Here is a 16,927-nt window from a genome sequence, read left to right on the forward strand (position 1 = left end):
ATAAGATCTAATTATTGTAATTGTTAATGATAGAAAACAATTCTTTTTCTTCAAAAAAAAAAAAAACAACTCGTTTCAATATTAATTTGATGATTGGTGTACCGGTACACTCAAATTTTGAGTGTACGTACCATAGAATTTGCCTATATATATAACATGATCATGTATATAATGATCTATCTTGGTTTACCTTGATATCACGAATTACGAAAATTTGGATGAACGTTTCGTGGTAGTCTCTCAACAACCACGATCTGAAATATAAAGATAAAGAGGCGGGAACCTATTGACTTTTGGTTCTTCCTCAATCTGAATATTTTAAGCCCTAAACACTCTTCAAATGGGAAGAAGAGACAATATGCAATGTTTGGTATATTGAAGAGCATGTCATATTTATATATGAGCTCATATCAATTAATTAAATATTTAATTAATTATCCAATTTAAAATCTTAATTGTCTTATTACTTTATTTGATCATTCATCAATTTACTCTCAGAGCTCATAAATAACTATTATAATTCTTATAAATAAATACATTTTTATGTGATAGCTACTTTAAAATATAATTAAATAATAAAATATTCCGACATACACATCTTATCTATATTATGCACAAATGCCTTGCAAAATTTCAAAAATAATCGTGGTACTCTAGATTGCTAATCCTCGTTAATGTAGTAGTAATACACATTAACATTTCAATAGAACCAATATATTGTAATAATTGATGTAAAACATTTTCCTAAAACAACCAAGCACCTATGAGCCTTGAATTATACGGTTTTGTGTTAGGGGTGCTTTCTCATACACTATAATGGAAAATGATGAGAAATGTGCCTGGGACGGTAGAATAGATTTATAGAAATACAAAACTAACTCACAAGGACAAGGATAAGAAATATATGAATGAGAATAAACAGTCAGGTGGAATAGTGGGAGAAGAAAATTGGTGGTTGGATTTTGGTGGTTGGATTTTTTATTGGCGGTTAGATTTTGGTAGTCAGATTTTTTATTGGTGCTCTGCCTTTGTTTTGTAGTTCCTGGTCTCTGATCGTTTTACGAAAGGTCGGTCTTTTGAATTTAGATGTTTTGGACGAACCATAAGATGGTATCCCTATAAAAAATTTAACAAAAAATATACAAGGATAAAAGAAATGAACTGAAAGATTATTGCACATTTTCATTTTAGACTATGCAAACATAACACAAGTATGGAATTTTGATATGAATCAAGTGGCTTTAAACTAGGATGCATGCTTCAATATATGTCTCTTTGTAATAAAGATTATTTTTAAGATCAAAGTCCCTTTTTAGGAATAACGTCCCTTCAGAATTATAAATGATCTTAAAAGTATAGACCCTTTTTGATATTTTCTTCCCTTGAAGAAACTAAAGATTAGAATGGTGGTAAAACCATAATTTGAGTGGTCGTAGTACCATATTGATACCAATTTGTGTTTTGATAATCACTTTTAATCTATAACTTAATGCTTTTGGATCAATTAACATATAGATTGAGAAATCGTCGATTAAATGATCCAATCGACTTTGTGATCGTTTAAATAGTTTGGGAAATCGACATTTAAATGATCCCTTCGAAATAACGATATGATTTGGACATGAATGATGTTGTTGAGTGATTGTGATAATATCGTTTAAATAGCTAGAATTCGTTATTTGAACGAGAGGTTGTAGCTGTTACGCTTAGTTGAGTGTCTCTGACCCCAAACAAAATAGTCCTATATCTACTCGTTTTATGAATAGTCAAAAAAGTTTACACAAATAAACTTTTATACCCAAACACTTAATATAGTTTACACAAACAAACTTTTATACCCAAACACTTAATATGATAAATGATGTTGAAATGCTTAAGATATACACAACTTCCTACAGAAACGATCATATTATACTCACTTATAAATAGTTATATGACATGTAAAAATCTTACATCAACACTTCACTACTATATTGACTTAAACAAAAAATAAACTCTCTAAATTATTGCTCTTGAAACAAATCATAACATAACACGAAATCAATAATGTCTCGTTGAAAACTTATTAAATAACATCATAATAATTGAAACACTAAGGCAACTTCATCCGATCTTGGAGATTCAAATTTTAACTAAGAAATCTTAAAGCTTCAATTTCCTCCTTGAACTTGGGCATGGCAGCAACAGGGAGTGTAGTAAAAATCTTAATCCCTCCTTTCATAGATGGATCATCATTGTCAAATTTATTAGGAGGTGTAAAAATGCTCATTTCCATGGACGCAAACAAGTTGCATGGTGCTGGTACTAAATTCACTGCTTCATGCCCACCAAAATCTACATTTCCATCAAGAAAACCTAAATGTTTCCACTCTGTCAGAACCGTTACTGCACCGGTACTTAGCATCCTGGATTCCTCTTTATAATTCGTCTCCAACGTGTTGATTGAATTTTTGATAAAATCAGTGGTGGAAGCAATGTTTTTAGTCTCTCTTATTAGGTTAATAATTTCATAGAGTGGCCTTTCATCGAGCTCGCTAACTTTTAACACAGTGTTTGCATCAACACATGAATTCCCATAATAACCATTAGGTAAAGGTTCAAAATCCTTCAACTTGCGTCTAATACCAGCTACAATGGTCAACACTGTTTCACCATTGTTGTTAAGTTTTAAGGCTCTTGCTCTTGATCTCCACACATAACCTGCAATTGATTCAAAAGTTGTGAACCTTATACCTCCACTTTCCTTCATCAAACTCAACTTAAGCTTTGTTAACATTTCACCCTCCACATTAAAACAATATTTCTTCATAACTGTAGTGTTGTCTTGATTCAGAAAAGGTGAAAATGCAACAGATTCCTTGTTCATAGGGCTTTCTGGAAATGGTTGTTTAGTTATTGATCCAATAAGTCTCTCTCTTTCCCACACAGGTATCGTCGAGGGCTCATTTCTTCCTCTTGCAAGTTCAATAATCGCTTTGAATAATTGAGATGCACCAACTCCGTCACAGATAGCGTGCAGCACCCCCATTCCGATTGTGAAACCTCCACAACGAAATTTTGTCACCTTGAACACCAAAGGGTAAGTTTTGTCTTCAGGATTAAGCACCAGTTGTTTTGCAATTTCTGTGTCGGTATTGTCCAAGTAATTAATAGAAGAAAGGGTGCAGTTAGCACTTGCTTCCAAGAATGGAACACCATAATTTTCTGCATTAGGGTTGCAATTGACTCTAAGTTTTCCATCGTCAGCATGTTTCACCATTCTACCTGCAAGACGTAGAGATTTGTTAATTGTTTTGGTAGCTTGAGGAAAGAATATAGAGATTGAATTATAAGAAGTTGTGTTCGATTTCATAAAAATATTCAAAATGGACCATTGCAACTTTTTGTAAAATAATGGATTTTGCTATAATTAAAAGTAGACCATAATTATTTTTTTAGGAAACAAGAAGACTATAATATTTTGGGTTAAATATGTTTTTTTGATCCCAATAAATATTCACAATTTTGTTTTTTATCCTTACGAAATAAAATAACACTTTAGTCTCCGTAATGTTTTCCTTTATTATTTTTAAGGATAAAAAATGATAACGAAAATTTTACGAGGATTAAAAATGCTGAAGGAAAAATTTAAAGGGACTATAAATGCTAACATAAATTTTACAGGATTAAAAATTACGATTTTATTTTATAGGAACAAAATGAAATTCTAAATATTTATAAGGATAAACAAAATATTTAACCCAGAAATTTTACTAAAATTTATAAAAAAAATGATAAGGCTCACACCCTATTTTAAAGGTTTATATTGGAGGCATCCATATTTTAACCACTCTAATTTCAAACATTTGTATTTAATGAAAGAAAGAAAAAAAAAAAAAAAACTAGTATACCTGCAAAAGGATAATAATAAAACAAAGCTTTTGAAAGTGCTTCTTTGAATACATGACAAAAGTTGAAACTCGAATCAGAATCATTAATTGATGGTGATCGGTATACATGAACAGTTTGAGCAAGGTTATTATAGATTTCTCTATTGTCAATTGTAGAAAGTGAAAGAATACAAGAAGGAATTGATTTTGATGGTTTTATGAGTACAACGTCTTTCATTTCAAGCATTAGGGTAGCTGTTTGATATGCCATAGAAAAGGTTTATGAGAAATGTGGGAAGGTATCTAGATTAAATAATTTGATATACTGAAGTTATATTTTCTTTTTCGGGTGCATGGTTCCTTGTGTCAAGACCTCTATTTATAGAGAAAATGAAGCAATGTGAATTCAATAGTACTTAGTTCTTAATTTTTCAAAAGTTACTATTTTTTTTGGTGAACCTTCTTTGACAAATGTTGCTGCAAATGTGAAATGTGTGCATGACATTGTATTTCTACAACATCAGCACCGTCAACCATAACTATGCTAGAGGACAAGGTTTTCACTTTTTGCATTTAATGCATGTTGACAATTGGGCATGACTTTTTGCTTGTAGCAAACTTTATTTGGCTGGACACAACCCACATACAAGAGTTGATAGTAATAGATCGCATTGTATGTTTATATTGATGGTTACTTGCTGTATACGAAAAAGGGTTAAATATATTTTTAGTTCCTGTAAATATATCAACCTTTCATTTTAATCCCTTTAAAATTATCCTTCAATTTTTAGTTTTTATAAAATTTTTAATTATTATTTTTGGTTCCTATTTTTAAGTTTATTTTAGTATTTTTTTTTAATTAAATTGTGCAGATATGTGTAAAAATATTTTCCAAAAAAAATAGATTTTTTTTAAAAACACATAAATTTAATATAAATTTTTAACCATCAAAAATATAAAAATTCATGTTTCGTTAAAAAATTCTATTTTTTTTTTTTTGGAGAGATTCTTATAATATTATGAATTTTTCTGCAAAATTTTATTCAAAAATATGAATTCTACATATGAGTTTACTTTAAAGGAGGGACCAAAAGTGAAGATGGAAATTTTTGGAGGTATTAAAAGTTGAAGGAAAATTTTGGAGGGACGACTAAAACGAAAAGTTGATATATTTATAGGGACCAAAAACATATTTAACCGTAAGAAAAATGGTATCATGTTTCTATTATGAATTACATTCAAATCCTTTCTCTATTAAAATTTTAAGTTAGAGTTTGGTTTTTCGAGGAGAAAGTACCCCTTGTTTTTCTCCCAATTTAAAATTTAAATTTCCTTCCATAGGAAATTTCTATATTCCTAATTTACCTATGGAAGTAAATAATAGAATTTTTCTTTGGAGGGGTGGTAATGTTCATGTATCCATGCACATAGATAGTTACGTAGACAACCTTACGTCCAGTGATTCTAGTGGTCGTTAGACCTTACGTGTGGGACTAATGTACTCAAAGAGGGGAACTGAGCTTATATGAAAGCTATCTAAGTGCAAATACGATTTAGAGAATGCAGCTTATTCTGAAGTTAGGAACAAAGATAAGGTTGGTGATCATGTGGCCTTAAAGTTTTGTCAATGGATATGTTGGTCAAATGTCAAAATAGTAAGAAAAAGAAGAACCCACCTTATAATTGTCTACGCGTCGTTATAGTGGTCCAGTAACACAAGCTCTCTTTCCATGGACTTCTTCCTATCCTATTTATAAAAAACAATTGATCTTTTAAATTTATTGAATAACATCAATTGTTTTTTATAAATAGAACGATCGGATACATAAATTATTTAATGAATTTAAAAAATTAATTGATTTTTTATAAATAGGACCGAAAAGAGAACACATTTTAGTCTAATATTTAAAGATAAATGATAATAAATAATATGTTTTTAAGCTTCCAGATTAATATTTTTAAAATATCAATTTTTATAATTTATTTAAATAGATAATTAAATTTATTAAAGGTAAAAATTATGTATAAAAAACCTAATGTGTGCTCATCTAGTTTGTTATACTTTTTTATAAATAAGTAAGTATACATATACCCATCTAGTTTGTTACACTTTTTAAATTATAAAGAAAAGAAAAAAAACAGACATATATATCGTGTTTGTTACATTTTTTTAATATTTAAATTTATTTTTATCTATTTGTTAAATGTGTTATTTTGTATTCAAAATTGAGGGCATTTTTGAAAAGAAAATTTCAGCCCAGAAGAGCTTAAAGGAGTTTTTCTTTATATATAGTATAGATATGTAAAACAATCAATTAGGGATTCTACATCGGAAGTGGGTATCTATGAAGCACGAACACCTCTAAGGCTAGCAGTATCGCGGTGTCCGACATGCGTCGGTGTCCGGCACTTTTATGACACTCGCACAACACGTGTCGAACTTATTATTTTTTCTTTAATTCGACACTCCTAGTATAAGTATCTAATACATATATAACACTCATACGAATCGTGTCATACAACCTAGACAAATATTTGAAAGTTTTTTTTCTCTCTTGCTTCTACACACCGTAAATACAAGGGTTACATATGTTTTGTGATATGTTGATCAATTAGTGGGTTGTAGACATTATAGTTAATTATAGTAGATGAATAAATAAATGTCAAATACTACGATTTCTTGTTTTAGATGCTTATATATGTATTTTTATTTTTATTTTAGACCGTCTGTAAATAAACTAAGTTATATGTATCGGTGTCGGTTGCAGTGTCTGACATGTGTCGTGTCCGACACTCGCACTACACGTGTCGAACAATTAAAATTGGTGTTCTAAATAAAATTGTTTTTTTTCTTTAATTTGACACTCTTAGTATAAGCATCTGATACATATATAACACTCATGCGAGTCATGTCATACAATTTGGACAAATATTTGAAACATTTTTTTCTCTCTTGCTTCCACACACCGTAAATACAAGAGTTACATATGTTTTGAAATTTTTTGATCTGATAGGGGGTTGTAGACATTATAGTTGATTATAGTAGATGAATAAATAAAGATCAAATACTACAATATCTTGTTTTAGATGCTTATATCGACTCGTTTGATGCACAAGATAGGGAGGCAAGATAAGATAAAAATATCATATCCTATTAAAATTCACCGTTTGAAGCACCAACAGAAAATAATAATATAAACCTATCATTAATCCTATTCTATTGTCTCTTTGTTATTTTTATCCTTAGTTTTCCTTGGATTAGCGACCTGATAGCAAAAGTTATCACACACGGTTTTCTATTTCCTTAAAACCTCTCATTCGACTCCCACAGCAGCTCATACTCCAATATTTGCAATTATTTTATCGATCTATTATCATCGTTTCCTCCCACAGCCTTTTGTCTGCCACCTCCTTTCTCCAAATCCTTTGCAATTGCTTCACATAACAATTTATGTGCTTCTACCTTTTAATTTTTTCCCCTATGTTTTGTGCTTCCAATCAAGTTCTATTTTATATTTTCTTAATCGATTGTTTTGTAGGTGAATACAAGGGGAAAACCCCAATTTGCTTTCCAATTTCATGAATTTGTGATAGTGAGTGGAATTTCTAAAGTTTATTCTGGTTGCTTTGGTGAATTCTTGTTTGTTTCCCAATTTCTTGAATGGAATTTCTTATATTCAATAAAAGTCCTCACCGTCAAAGGATCGGATAGATCAAGAAAGAGCAATGAATCTTGGTTGTTTCTGTGAAAGGGTTTGAGAGTGTGATTGATAAAATAATGATACTCTTTTATCTTCAAAAAAAAAAAAAAAAAATGCTCTTCTACAAAAAATCATGTGTGCACCAAAGACATGATAGAAAAAATGTCTATCCCGTCGCTATCATATCCTATCCTTAGGGAAAATAGGAGGCTCGACTCTCTTTTTAAAATAGACCCGTAGTAAAATAAAACGTAATTTTTTTTGTGTAGCTAAATTTCATTAAAAATAAATCAGAATCATAAGAAGTTCTAAACATGAAAGGAATTAAAAAAAATTAAGTGAAAGAGGTGAAATTTATCTAACGGTGTCGTTTGAATTTGTCACTCCTCTGTTGTGGAAAAGGGTAAAACGAATGGTTTATGCGAAGGAAAAAATGATTGTTGTTAATAGGATACGATTTATGTACAAAAATGAGAACTAGAGTCTAGAAAAAAACTCAAACGTGTACTAAAGAAAGAAAAAGATATAACATATATATTTTTTATTTAAGTAGGGGGTGGGTATTAGATTTAATTTTTCGTTAGAGGCCCGTAGCATTTGGAGGCCCCGCCTGGTTGAGCACCTTCACACCCTCAAGGCCGGGCCTGCCTATCCTTATCCGATTCTTTATCCTATCATGTCTTTATCCTATCATGTGCATCAAACGGACCTTATATGTATTTTGATTTTCATTTTAGACCGTTTATAAATAAATTAACATATATGTAATGGTGTCGGTGTCCTATATTTTTTAACACTAGCGGTGTCAAAGTATATGTGTCCGTGTATTGTCGTATTAGGTATTAGTGTTGGAGTCCATGCTTCATATCTGGATACTCTAAGATTGAACATGATCATGAAAGGTGACATTTCTAAAAATGAAAATTCTACTATAACGGATATCAAATAAAACAAAACTTTTAACCCAAATCCTATAACCAAGAAATAGGCATTTTCGTGCTCTAGACTGTAATTTTGTTCTATGTGCAGTGACAGTCGAAGCATAACACAAAGAACCAAAATCCTTTAAGGTGTGTAATCAGGGACATCGTTATACAAAAGCTCATATGGTATTTTCTTTTTAAGTAAAGGAGTAGAAACTCTATTGATTATGTAAGTAGCATGAGTAACAAGATAAGATCAAAAAGAAATAGGACTAATGTGACTGGTTATGTTGAAGAGCCACAAGGGTCTCAGTAATCTTCAGGACAAATGTTTACTCAAGATAAGTTTGACAGTCTCATTGCTTTGATTCTCCAACATTAAGATAAGGTAGCATAACATTGAACCAATCACATCAGCTTTAAAGCTCAATTTGGTCCTTCACCACTTGATACTTCTGTGTAAAGTTTTCTCACATATATGGTAACCTTGAATCATGATTATTGGATTCAGGTGCAAATGATCATGTTTGATCATCTCTTAGTTCGTTTAGCACCTTTTATAGAATTAAGCTCGCAATTGTTCAATTACCGAATGGTTATTGTGTCATTGCACAAATTGCTGGAACTATCAATCTTCAACCTTAGTCTTGGCAATGTCCTTGAATCGTAGTGTTACCATGCTTGACGGTTAGGGTCCCCAAGAGCAGGAACTAAAATGGTACTATTAACAAATTGAAATTTGTTCTTCGCGCCCAAGGCTTTGCGCATTGCTCAAGTCCATGCTAAGTAGTTAGAACCATCAAGCTTGGGGGAAACGATTATAGAATTCGGATCTTCACTAAGATTCACATAGTATTCCAAATCATGATTCAGTGCAGGATCAATAAATGCATTACTCTAAATGGTATTGGTACAAGTGTTTGTGTTGCGTGCCTTGAAAGCTTGAAGCAATACTTGAGGATTGAAGAAACACAAAAAATCAAGGAAACATAGCGCAAAAGGATTGAAATTCATCGAATTCAACAACATAACAGAAAAGCAATGAAAATCACAAGATTCTTCAAGAAAATAGAAGAATCAACAAGAAATTTCAAGAATGCGGAAGTATAAGCTCAAAAGGCTCATGATACATTATTATGAGATCAACAACATAGAGAATTGATCGAAAAAACGTAATTATTGAATCAATAATTTGAGTAAAAGTTAGTTACATGAATTCTATTTATAGAGCTAGCTATCCAACAAGTTAACTTGTCTAGCAATAGTTAACTGTCGTAACTAACTGTAACTATAATCTAGTGTAATTGTGACTCTATGAACTTGATGAGCTGTCAATATGACTTGCTATAACGGTGAAGGATGGGAATCGATTGTATTAACAAGATCCTCTATTAATCGCAGTTCAAAACAGTAAATTTAATTGTTTTTTTTTACTTTCACTTCAAAATGTGTCAATAACTTTTTTTTTTCTTATGCACGCAAAGGAAGAAGGGAGGTGGAGGATATATAGCACTTAGGGCATGATAATGGAAGTGAATGACTTCAATGCGAAAACAAGAGGAGTGTGTTTGTCATTTAAATAAATCTCGGGTAGGTCATTGCAATTCCCCCTTTTTTTAATGAAATGCATATGGTTATTATCGAGAGAGCATGTGATGATTTCAAAATAAATCAATGCGAAAATGATACGATATTGAAAAATAGAGAAGGAGAGCACATCAACACAAGTGAATGATTGTGAGCCTTTGATTAAACTTAAATTGAGGAATATGATCATGAGGCTTCACATATGGCTGTATGTTTTAGTTTTATATCAATGAAACTAAAAGTACATATCAAGCCACATTTATTTTATCCTCTAGAAAGAAGAAGAAAAAAAAAGCCACATTTATTTGTTCCCATTCTTGAAGTTCAGCCATTGGGACTAAAGAGAGAATGCATTTGAAAAGAAAAGGTAAACTTGTAAATGAGATAAGAGGAGGTTTCAATGTCAATGAATCGTCTCAAACGCCTGCAGGAAAACCACCCTTTCTCGGATCACTGATTGCCACAATCTTTCCAATACCTTTGTTTATTCCAGAATGGTCAGAAACGTTTGTAACGATAAATTGGCTTATTGCCCCACCAGCAAATGGTTTTAGGACATGACCCCTGCTTCTAAGGAATTCTCTGATATCAGCAGGAAGTTCAAAGTGGTCACCATATGGAGTTGTCCAGTTCTCATAACTAACCCAGTTTGGTATTAGCTGCAAAAAATAACTATATGATTAGTTTCTCATCAGTTAAGTGATGAATTGGTTAGGGAAAGCATGCGTAGTTACCTAAACGCGTAAATGTATTTTTTCCGATTAACGATTTTAGTCCTCCTATTACTAAAAAATGCAACGAGAATAGTGTAAGATACTATACCTGATGATAGAACCTTGGAGCCACTACAGCAGAAAAGGGCTTCATTCCTTTGACAAAGTGATTCATAAGAACCTCGGCAGTTCCGGGAATAATGTTAGCCCCTCCACTTGCACCTACTATTGCTTTCACTTCTCCATCCTGAAAATAAAAGATTGTATATTTACATACATAGACTAAAAACATATTTAAAATATTATTTTAAAACATGGAGAGAACCTTGAGGGCAATAGTTGGTGATATGGATGATAATGGTCTCTTCCCTGGCGCGACGAAGTTGGCAGGAGCTGGTGGTGGAACATTTTTGGACACATTTTTCATAGGCATGGAAAAATCATCCATCTCATTGTTCAATATTATTCCAGTACTTGGTGAAAGGAACTTTGAGCCAAAAAATGCATTTATGGTACACGTCAAGGAAACAGCATTCTTCTCGAAATCTATTATGCTTAAATGAGTTGTACCATGATCATTGATCTGATTCCACTTGCCACCATATTGATTAGTACTCAAAGTCTTATTATCATTGATGTTTCTTCTCAATGCTCGACCAAACTTGGGAGAAAGCATATCAGAAATAAGTCTAGTGATATTTACAAAATCAGGATCTCCAAGATTCATTCTCATAGCATATACATGTTTCATTGCCTCAATTTGTCTATGGACGCCAAGTGCGCCAGAAAGGTCTGAAGGAAGTTTATATTTTGATAGAATGTTCAGCAGCTGTAACACAAGGATGCGACTGGCTAAGCCCTTTCATTGATAAAACATAAGAGAAAAACATGAAGTGGGGTTCCCTACCGTCACCAATTGCATGCATTCACAACGGTGACCTGACTGTTGGATTGAGATCGGATAGTCTATATTGTTGTGAAAATTTTGATATTTTTTGAAATCTAAAACACTTATTTTGAAATATAAACTGTCTGATCTCGATCCAATTGCGTCCACCTATGTTGACCATGTGAATGTGTGCAATCATTGACCGCACGAAATAAGAATTCGAAAAACATCATCAAGTTTTAGAAAATTTTAACCAACTCTAACATTCTAAAATAGCCCGCAATTAAAACTACATTAAACACATTTTATCATAAAATGGTTAAAGGGGGCCAAAGAAAATTAAAGTGGTTAAATCAAGTGGTAAATCAAGTGCGCAATGAGATTTAATGATTATAATACGCGAGTTTAAAATAGAACTAAAATAATTATTAGTTAGACTTTACTTAGCTTCATGATAAATCAACTTACCAGCATCATTGCAGGTCCACCTGAAGGAGGAGGCATACTAAGGAGTTTTAATCCAAGAAAATCTATAGATATAGGTTCCTTTGGTTTAACAGTGTATCTTTTGAGGTCTTCCACAGTTAATATCCCTTTAGCCTTCTGAACATCTTTAACTAGGTTGAGGCCAATTGGTCCACCATAGAAAGCTTTTGGACCATACTTAGAAATTACTCTTAAAGTTTTTCCTAGTTTCTTATTGTAAAATAGTTCACCTACTTTCAAGAGTTTTCCATGTGGTGCAAACACACTACGAAGACCTTTGTCGTTCATTATATCAGTCTCTGATTGTTCCATCTGATGGCGGAGGAGCTTTGATACTCTAAATCCATTACGAGCAATCATCTCAGCTGGCTTAACAAGTCTCTCCCATGGAAGCTTACCATGTTGTTCCCACGCCATGTGAAGACCAGCAAGTTCTCCTGGAACTGCTATTGCTAGGCAACCTGTTGACTTCAAAGTAGTATTGCCACCATACATATCCTGGAAAAAGACCGAAAAATGTGAAATTCGGAGGTTTGAAATGATGAGAAATTAAACTAAAAGTAAACTGAAAAAAAGACTGAAAATGCCAAATCTGTTGTTAACATCGTTAACACGACCAGTGGCTTAAAATCTTTCCAAACATACTCTTTAATTCTGTAATAAATTCATTTAGCGACCGATTTTGAACAAGGTTATGCAAATTTTTGCTAAACCGATCAATTTGAAGACCAAAATATTTTGGTCACTAAATCAGATGCTCTATACCGAATTCTTTTCGGTCACTAAAAAATATTTATTCTTTTTGTTTCCGTCTAAATTATTTAAAACCACTTTTATATTCCATAGACGACAATAATCAATGAAAACTAAATGCAAGTTAGTTTACCTTAGAAGCACGAAGAGGAGCAGTTTCTCTCATATCAAAGGCCTTTGCTACACCATTAGCTAACCTAAGAAGCATAAAGGCTCCACCACCAATACCACTTGAACCTGGACTGGCAACCCCCAAACAGAAAGCAGCAGCCACAGCTGCATCCACTGCATGACCCCCTTCGCGGATAACATCTATCCCAATTTTAGAGCAATGGCGGACATCGGTGGCAACAGCTCCATGATGAGCTATTACTTCATTGTTTGTTTTTATTTGTCCATTTATGGAAGCAGTGGAAATAAAGAAGATGAATGCAAACACAGCTGCAGCCATAAACTTTATATACATCCAAGTCTCTCCCACAAAATGAAATCTCAATTTTAGTACGTCTCAAATAGTAAAGGCTCCATATATATTTCCTATGTTAGGATGAGTTTCAAACCCGCAATTTCTCACTTCTCACCATACATATTATGTACCAATTTTATCGTTAGACTATTTAGAAAAATAATATATATTATATTATATTCCAATTATATAATGTTAAACTTGAACGGTCAATCATATTTATTAACATTTTTTTTTAGAGAAATAGGTCATAGTAATTTGAAGTTGGGTTAGGAAAGTAAAAGAAAAAAAGTATAAAAAAAATAAAAATATTGTGTAGGATGGTATTTTTCTTACTCTATTGAAAATCAATTATTATATTTTGTTTTTTTCAGCAATCAATTATTATTTATTGTTTGTTAACGATGAAGATACTGTTCATACCATTTGGATCAATATTTCTTGTTTATTCAGAGAATGCATGCATGTATTCTTGTTTTATATTTTGGTTGTGTACAAACTTCATGCATGTACTTTTGTTTTATATCTTGGTTGAGCAAGCGGCGGAGAGTGGAAGAGAGGAAAGAGAATGTTGGGAGAGTGGAAGAGAAAAAAAAATTAGAAACTAAAAACGAGAATTCTTTTGAGTAAATTACATTCTCTTACTCCCCTCCTTTAAGAGAAGTTTGAATTACACTTCTCTCTTCCTTAATAATTATTTATGTACTACATTTTAATCCATTTTTACATAAATAAATATTTTTATGATATCTACAAAAAATTTATCAAGCATTCAAGAAAAAATAATCCATTTCTTTAATTTCAATGATAAAAAAAAGTTGATTATTATATTATTAACTTAATGATTTGAAATATTAACTACATTTTTATCAGGCATATTTCATTGGTTTTCAGTAGTTTTAAGAATTTAATTTATTTGGTATTGTATCATGTTTTATAATAATTTTTAAAACTATATATATCAAAGATAGAGAAAAATAATATTTGAATTTTGATTATAATAAAATTGAATTTGCAACCTTTTTCACCGTTGTCAGTGGCCGTTTGATTTTTATTGTTACACTATTAAAAATATAAAATATTAAGGGAGAGAAGTGCAGATTTTAATAGTAAAAGGGATAGAAATATAATTCAAGCTTCTCTCAAGGGAGAGTAGTGTAATTTTTCTAATATATTTTTCTTAAGAGGAGAAATGGATGTAATTTAAGTATCTCTTAGAGAAAAGGAGTATAACTTACTTTAAAAATAAACATTAACTTCTTTCAAAAAGAAAAATTAACTTTTAACTGTAGGTCTACTGTAGCAAACGCTTACATATGAAGCTTACATATGAAATAGGTCTAAGATAGGCATCCTTTATGTGTGCATGTTCTGCAATTCATATATTCCTTATATATAATGTGTTAATCGTTTCAAAGAATATATTCATCAAGGTAATCAAAATCGGACCGGACATTAAACCAGTGTTGGTATGAGTTTAAGGTTTAAGGGTTGAACCAGGGTTCAACCATTTTTGTTATATTTAAATTTTTTACTATATTTTGATATAATTTATTAAATTTGGGCATATTTTAAAATTAAAGGTTGTATAAATTTGGTACAATTTAACATAATTAATATTGTTATTGAATGAGAAAGATGCGGTTTCTTTCAAAATACATAGTAGACCAACTTCCTAGTAAGTAAATAATTAAGGAATCCAGGACTTTTAATACATATATTTTTACAATGAGTTCCTCAACATGTGCCCTTGAGGGCACACGTTAGCATTTGCCAATAACTAGTAGTAACTACTACTTTATATTTCCACCGGGCATGGATTCTCTCCTCTGAAGTTTTCACTGGAGGAGATCTAGTGCACATCCACACCATTCATTTCTTTTTAACGATTAGAACTGAACTTATTACAAAGAAAACGTGGGGTTGAGATTTCACTGGACAAAAACTGCACTGCATAGGATCTCCTCCCTATTTCCACCTTAATATTCCTTATGCAGTTACCTCAATCCTTCCATTTCCTTTCTTAGTAAAGCAAAGTCTTCTTTTTCATTTAGTCATCGGTGCTTTTCTTATCAATTCAATTCAATAATCAATGTTCTTTAATTCGTTATATAACTCCTCAATTAACAAAACTGAAATGTATAAGTCTACTTTTTCATTTGAACCTATGCAGACCAACTCTTCTCCCACTCCTCTCAAAGAAAACACAGATTAATAAGACGCAAAAACATGTGAAATCGGCTTCATTATATGAAAAGGAATAGGGTTCAACCGGCCAAACCGCCGGTTTTTCCTGGTTTCACCAATTTTCCAGTTCACTCCCCGGTTTTATTGTTGAATGATTTTTATGGTTAATCAGACCGAACATAGGTCCGGTTCCCGATTCAACTAGTTCAACCAGCATGTTCGGTTCGATTTTTACTACCTTGATATTAATACAAGATACAAGTGTTTCTACCGTTCAACCAGTTATATCAAGTTATATGGACAAGTCATCACCATCTCAAGATCACAAATACACTAAAATATAGTTAGTTTTAGTTACTTACAACTGGTAACTTGTTAGACACGTTAACCAGTTAGCTTTCCATTTATATGTATATATAGGATTCATGTAACTAATTAACTTAAAATTAGATCATTTCATTCAATAGTTTCAGTTATATCCAATTTCTCTTTGTTCTTGAATTAGACTTTTAACTAACATGTGGTACTAATTTATACTTCCTTACGATATAATTAGACTTTTAACAAATCAAGTATGAGTTTAATTATTCCTTATGTGAAATTCTTTTAATCGGTGAATAAAATAAATAATCAGTAACGTGTGTTTTGTTAAATTTGGAGATGAAATTGTTGAATCTGGACAACGTAGTGGGAAGCTGAAACCATCTTTAACTCTTTGTTTTCATTTAAGTGGGAGAGAAAAATTAAAACTGACAGAGGTTGGACAGAGGGGTGAACAAAACCATTAATTGCAAATACAAGGGAGAATAGTGTTTATTTAACAAATTGAGGGGTGTCCCCGTGAGCATAGCTCGGCAGGGACATGCATTGTTATATGCAGAGGTCGGGGTTCGAATCCCGAACACCCCACTTATTTTCCTTTAAAAAGGAGAATTCTAGTCACTAGACTACCTGACCAAAAAGAAAAAAAAGAGGGGTGTGAGATATATTTGAACAAAACTCAAAAGAGGTTAGTGTAATTTCACCTTAATATTGAAAGACACACATTAAACATTAAATGAGAGAAAAAAATGTCTTTAAATCGATAATTACATCTTAAAAGATGTAACAGTTTCTTAAGGGTAATAGTTTTTTGGTCTCTAAATGTGTAACAAGTAGTCACAATGATCTCTTCGATGTATCAAAACTTCAAAATAGTTTATGATAGTGCACTATTAATCAAAATGTATATTTCTTATACGTTGAGAACGGTCTCAAAATTGATGATTGAATGCTCAACAAAAAAGTGTCTTGATTTGAAGAAATCGTGACACAATTTGGATCAAATTTTTGGAGTTTGTCTCAGCAAAAATC

General features: G+C 31.8%; 2 protein-coding genes across 2 annotated transcripts; both read right to left on the reverse strand.

The window, feature by feature from the left end:
- Positions 1–1,978: 1,978 nt before the first annotated feature.
- On the reverse strand, positions 1,979–4,205 carry LOC25491005 (spermidine coumaroyl-CoA acyltransferase). The gene is made up of 2 exons (XM_013604919.3): positions 3,891–4,205; positions 1,979–3,264 (listed from the first exon to the last, which is right to left on the reverse strand). Exons 1-2 carry the CDS (start codon positions 4,138–4,140, stop codon positions 2,129–2,131), a joined length of 1,386 nt encoding a protein of 461 aa, XP_013460373.1. The 5' UTR covers positions 4,141–4,205; the 3' UTR covers positions 1,979–2,128.
- A 6,006-nt stretch (positions 4,206–10,211) lies between these two features.
- Positions 10,212–13,494, reverse strand: LOC25491006 (glutathione hydrolase 1). The gene is made up of 5 exons (XM_013604920.3): positions 13,055–13,494; positions 12,151–12,666; positions 11,119–11,622; positions 10,903–11,040; positions 10,212–10,739 (listed from the first exon to the last, which is right to left on the reverse strand). Exons 1-5 carry the CDS (start codon positions 13,385–13,387, stop codon positions 10,497–10,499), a joined length of 1,734 nt encoding a protein of 577 aa, XP_013460374.3. The 5' UTR covers positions 13,388–13,494; the 3' UTR covers positions 10,212–10,496.
- Positions 13,495–16,927: the final 3,433 nt, after the last annotated feature.

The sequence above is a fragment of the Medicago truncatula genome, chromosome 3 (genome assembly GCF_003473485.1).
Source record: "Medicago truncatula cultivar Jemalong A17 chromosome 3, MtrunA17r5.0-ANR, whole genome shotgun sequence".
NCBI lineage: Eukaryota > Viridiplantae > Streptophyta > Magnoliopsida > Fabales > Fabaceae > Medicago > Medicago truncatula.